The sequence below is a fragment of the Gekko japonicus genome, unplaced genomic scaffold (assembly GCF_001447785.1).
Source record: "Gekko japonicus isolate JY-2015 unplaced genomic scaffold, Gekko_japonicus_V1.1 scaffold361, whole genome shotgun sequence".
NCBI classification, from domain to species: domain Eukaryota; kingdom Metazoa; phylum Chordata; class Lepidosauria; order Squamata; family Gekkonidae; genus Gekko; species Gekko japonicus.
Window position 1 is genome coordinate 756,810 of NW_015174852.1, and position 5,846 is coordinate 762,655.

The 5,846-nt window shown below is 47.7% G+C and overlaps 1 protein-coding gene across 1 annotated transcript in view; it reads left to right on the forward strand.

Moving 5' to 3' along the window:
- Positions 1–5,846, forward strand: part of IGF1R (insulin like growth factor 1 receptor) — a 255,537-nt gene that overhangs the window by 189,671 nt on the left and 60,020 nt on the right. Inside the window, exon 3 of the mRNA XM_015424544.1 lies at positions 1,388–1,697. Coding sequence (XP_015280030.1) covers positions 1,388–1,697 — 310 coding nt within the window. The remainder of the gene's footprint in view (positions 1–1,387; positions 1,698–5,846) is intronic.

The following is a 5,846-nucleotide window of genomic DNA, read 5'->3' on the forward strand; positions in this document are numbered from 1 at the left end:
GGAGTTATTCCGGAGAGATTTTGCGGGGAGAGGAACCCAAACCTGGTGGAAGTGTGTGTTTTTTTTTTAAAAAAGCTTTGGTTTCCAATATTTTTGTACAGTATTTTATACCAAACAGTTTTTCTATTAATGTTGCATGCTTTGGACCCTGAGATGCTCAGGTGAAAGGCAGGAGCATGATTACTTTTAAATAAAAAGTAAAAATGTATTGAACAGCATTCGGTAGCTTTGAAATCGGCGACCGTTGTTCAAGCACGTCGGGGTGCCTAGTGAGTACGTGGCAGAAGTAAAGATTTGACTAGGGGCTTTCGCATCCCATGGCTTGTGCATTGCTATGTGTGTTTCTCCACGATGCTTGTCATTTAAGGGGTGGTGACGGGTTAGTTTTAATCAGCTGCTGTTAACCATGGTAGATTGGCAAACCCTTAATGTCCGGAGGTGGTGCTAGACCTCTGAATTGCAAATGCTTGGGATAAAGGGCTTTGCCACTATGCATGTGGGGTGTGGCTGGCTGGCGATTGAAACCAGATGCTGGACTGGCTCTCAATCCAACAAAGGGCCTTCTTGGTGGTGGCTCCAAAAGGGTAGAACTCCTCTCTAGGGACATTAATATGTCCCACTGTATCACTTACCTTCACCTGCTGACTGAAGACTGTGATAGAGGGGGACAGACAGAGCTTTTTGTTCCCTTATTTGACTCCCCCCCCCATTCATTTTTAATTGCTGTTTTTTCATTAATTTTAATGGTTGTTTTTTAAAATCTCTCTTTTTCAACTGTATGCTGCCACACAATCAGGCCCCTTAAGGCAGCATACAGTTGAAAAAGGGAGATTTAAGGGATCTGCCTTAAACGGCCTAATTGTGTGGGATAGTGGGGTAAAATGTTTTAAGTACAATAAATAAATCTAGCAAGGCAGTTCTTGGAAATTAGCAACGAAAGGGTAAACTTTGATATGGGCCTGGTTTGGTGTAGTGGTTAAGTGCGCGAACTCTAATCTGGGAGAACCAGGTTTGATTCCCCACTCCTCCACTTGCACCTGGCTGGATGACCTTGGGCAAGCCGTAGCTCTGATAAGAGCTTCTTCTTGAAAAAGAGCTGTTTGTGTCAAGAGCTCTCTCAGCCCCACCTACCTCACAGGGTGTCTGTTGTGGGGAGGGGAAGGGAAAGGAGTTTGTAAGCCGTTCTGAGACTCCAAGTGAAGGGCGGGGTATAAATCCAATCTCTTCTTCTCTTCTTCTTTTTCTGGTGGATGTGAGGGCGATCCGGCTGCGACATCTGTTACCCCATTCGTCGCCAGGGTTGTGTTTCTGGTTCCCCCATCCTTTGCTTGCTGCCATTGTCTATAACAGTGTCATTTACCCGTCCTTCTTTTTGCTGTCTTTGCAGTATGTCCCAGCTCTTGCGGCAAGCACGCGTGCATGGACCAGAATGAATGTTGCCACCCGGAATGCTTGGGGAGCTGTACGGCACCAAACAACAACTCCGCCTGCGTGGCTTGCCGCAACTACTACCACGACGGGGTTTGCGTCCCCACCTGCCCGCCCAACACCTACAAGTTCGAGGGCTGGCGCTGCATCACCCGGGAGACCTGCAAAGAGCTGTCTACGGCGGTGCCGGAAGACGAGAAGTTTGTGATTCATGACAACGAGTGCGTGCCGGAGTGCCCTCCCGGGTTCATGCTTAATGACTCCCAAAGGTAATTCTCGGTCCCTTGAAGAAGCACATGGGGGTGCTCCCAGTACTTGGTGAGATGCACAGATAGTGGAAAGGGTCATACTTAAGATAATTTATCTGCCTGGGGTATGACCATAGTTTCAAAGTTTTGGGCACGGGTGTCCAATGCTCCCTCTAAGCTGTGGAGTCCTGTGAGCAAAAATTCTCCTTTGTGAGCTACTGGCATTAAAGTTGTGAGCAAGCGATTTGCCTACTGCAGAAATTAGTCTGCTCTGGAGTAGAGATGTGAAGGCCTGGAAAAAAACCCGGAAAAATTTGGGGGGGAAACGGTTTGTTTTCGTTTTTTTCCTGAAGCCTTTTTGGTTTTTTTCCGAAAAATTGGAAAAATTGAAAAAAGAAAAGAAAAGAAAAAAATTGATTATGGAACGTTTTATGTGAACATGATGAATAAAATATTTTAAAACAAGGTGTTCAAATATTTTCCAAATCATTTCTAAAATATATATATATGGTATCAGATTGATCTAATTTCTGTGCACTGAGGACAAGCAAATCCTAGGTTACAAACTGAACTCTCCAATGCAAGAACAAGATGCATTTCTTCCTTTAGAAAGTGCGATTTTGTCAGAAGAAAATAAAAAAATTTTACATCTCTACTCTGGAGCCATCCCTTCCTGAGCTAAGACAAAAATGTGTGAGCCGGAGGCTAAAAAACTGTGAGCTAGCTCACGCTAACTCAGCTTAGAGGGAACACTGCCAGTGTCTAACTTCTGAGCACCTGAGTAAGCGGGTGCAGGTTTCTTTGTAGCTAAAGTTGTCAACTGCTCGGAGAAGAAAACGCTCAGTATTAGAGATTTCAGGGGCTGTTATTTATAAGCGTTATTTACCTCCATGCTGTGAAAAGTTTCACCTGCCAGTTTCCACTCAGGACACTTTTCTCCGGGCCTGTTGGCAATGCTACATGTGGGAAACTTATTGTATTCATAAATATCCATGGGGGTGGTGTGGTTTGCGTAGAACAGCAGAAACAGTTCCTGTTGGATGGTAAGTTAAGACTGGTTTCTGTACAGGCAGAAGGGTTATAGAGCTCCATGGAAAAACAGAAGACCAGATAATATATTATGAACTGTACTCCAGATTGTGTTATTCCGTTTGCAATCTTTATCCTCTCCAGTTTGGTGTAGTGGTTAAGTGCGCGGACTCTAATCTGGAAGAAACAGGTTTGAGTCCCCACTCCGCCACTTGCAGCTGCTGGATGACCTTGGGCAAGCCATAGTTCTGACAAGAGCTGTCCTTGAAAGGGCAGTTCTGGAAAGATCTCTCTCAGCCCCACCTACCTTACAGGGTGTCTGTTGTGGGGAGGGGAAGGGAAAGGAGTTTGAAAGCTGCTCCGAGACGCCGAGTGAAGGGCGGGGTATAAATCCAATCTCCTCCTCCTCCTCCTCCTCCTCCAATATGCTGTGATTTTCTATATGCAGGTAGAGCTTTCTTTCCATATATTATATTGGGGGGGGATTTAAAATCCCCACCTCCTGCCCTTTCAATATATATTTTGGAAGTAGTGCATAGTTAGTGCATAGGTAAATTAAAAGTAATGCACATCGGCTGCAACTTGATGGCACTTTCCACATAGTTAAATGGGGAACTCACCAACTTGGAGGGCTTTAATATAGGCATGGACAAATCCGTGGAGGATGGGGTTATCAATGGCTGCTACTCAGGGGTCATTTCGTAGAAAAAGAGGTGCAGGAGCTCACTAGCATAACTCAGCATAACTTATTTGCATAGGCCACACACCCTGACATCACCAGAAGTGTGTCAGAAGGCAACACCCACCGCTCAGGCTCCACTGGACTGTTTTGGATTGCTGGTTATTGGGGAGGGGAGATGTGCAGATCTGTCTTTGCAGAGGAGGAAGAGCTTCTACCTGAATAAAACTTGGTCTTAAAGGTGCCACTGGACTGTTTTGGGCGGCGGTGTGTGTGTGTGTGCTCTGCAGCTTACCTGGCTGCTTCTTGCTCTGACTGAGGGCTGCTGGGAGCAGGGGGTGGGGCTTGTTGCATGTGCCCGCCCCCTGGGCTCTTTACTGCCGCCGCTCCGCTTCTGTGCGCTCCTGCAAGAAGAAATGACCCCTGCTGCTACTCGTGGATATCTACTCCCTCCGGTACCAGAGGGGACACGGACGAGGAGGACGCTGTTGCAGTCTGCTCACTCATGAGCTTCCTAGAGCCAGCCGGTCAGCAACTGTGTGAACAGAGTGCTGGACTTGATGGGCCTTTGGTCTGATCCAGAAGGGCTTTTCTTATGTTCTTAAGTGATGCGGTTCAGGAGCAGATCTGCATTTCTGTTGCCAATTCTATTAAGTGGCTCTGGTGAGTGATGGACCATGTATATACCAGACATGCAGCTGATAATATAACGTGCTTCCATATTCACGGTCAGAAATGGGATACAGTGAAGACTTAATTCACTGTTTATGATTAGTGCTTCTGGCCCTTGGGATGGAGTTGGCTACAAGTCTGTTCAAATAACTCCACGCCAGAATTTCAGGCGATGCAGTATTTCGGGCTGACGTTTGATCTGTGGCCATTGTTACACACAGGAGTCCATCGATCAGGTCTGCTCTGTGTGAACAGCGAACCTGTTCTAAGGTGAAACAGGGGTCGCTTGTTTTGAACGCTCCCAGAGCTAAGATCCCTGCCCGTAGAAAACTAACACAACAGGAAGAAGGCTGAACTAGAACACTTTTTTTTATCCTTCTTCCTGTGGAATGCTTTTCAGTGTTCTGTTGCGTGAGTCTCCTAAAAAGGTACTGTCCCAAGAACCAAGTTTTATCACTCAGTGGTTTAGTGTATTTAATTATTTACTTACTTTTTTGGGCCGTCAGGTTGTAGTGGACTTATGGCAACCCCGCAGGGTTTTCAAGGCAAGAGACGAACAGTGCTTAGTTCTTGTGGCCCTTGCTTACACGCCCAGAGAAATGCTGATCGCCGCTTTGGGGTCAGGAAGCAATTTTTCTCCAGGCCAGTTCGGCCGGGGGTCCTGGAGGTTTTTTGTCATCTTCTGGGTATAGAACGGGTCACTCGGGGTTTGGGGGGGGGGAGGTATTTGTGAATTCCCTGTCTTGTGCAAGGGGTTGGACTAGATGACCCCGGAGGTCCCTTCCAGCTCTATAATTCCATGATTCTAGAGGTGGTTTGCCATTCCCTGCCTCTGCATTGCAGCCCTGGACCGCCTTGGTGGTCTGACCCAGGGTTTTTTTTTGTAGAAAAAGCCCAGCAGGAACTCATTAGCATATTAGGCCACACCCCCGACAGCACAGCTCATTACCACATTAGGCCGCACCCCCATGTTGCCAGAAGTGTGGTCATCCAGCCACACCCACCTTTTGCTTCTTATTCTGTTTACCTTGTTTGTTGAGGGCTCTGCAGGCTGGGAAAGGTGCGGGGGGGGGGGCCCTCTGCAACTTACCTCCCTGCTTCTTGCTCCTCGTGCCCCGACAGGGCTGCTGGGAGCAGGGGGTGGGGCTTGCTGCATGTGCCTGCCCCCTGGGCTTGGAAGCCAGCCGGAACTCCGTTCCTGTGCGTTCCTGCCCAAAAATAGCCCTGGCTGACCCTTCTTAACTTCTGAGATATGACGAGATCAACCTAGCCTGGGTTATCTGGGTCAGCTTTACTACTTGCTGTGTTTAAAATCCTGCTTTCTCAGTGAGATCTGGGCAGTGGAATTCCAAATTTTTAGCATGTGGCTGCAAAAAGCGGCAGATTCTTGCTGGGACTTTACCAGATGCCCAACTCTGGTGGGGCGAAAGGTTATTTTTTCCCGGAATGTTGCGGGGGGGGGGGCACACACACAGAGCCTGGCATTCCCGCGGTGACACCTGGCTTGCCCCGGCTATTCCTCCGAAGTCATCTAAACAAAAGCCTCCCTTTCCCCCGAAGAGCTTCTCCTTTGCATACAGGTGCAAAGCTGTGATCTCTGCCCCTACCTAACAGCCAAATATTTACCTGGGCAATGTTTTCCCCTCCCTGTTATCTGGACATTTGTGTTTTCAAGCTGTTAAAAACAAGTCATAAAAAAACCATAGCGGGGCTTATCTTATCTCCGCTGGAGTGAGGAAGCAAAAAGGGGCCGGGGAGGAAGAGGCCACTCGAGAGACATTGCTTTCTCT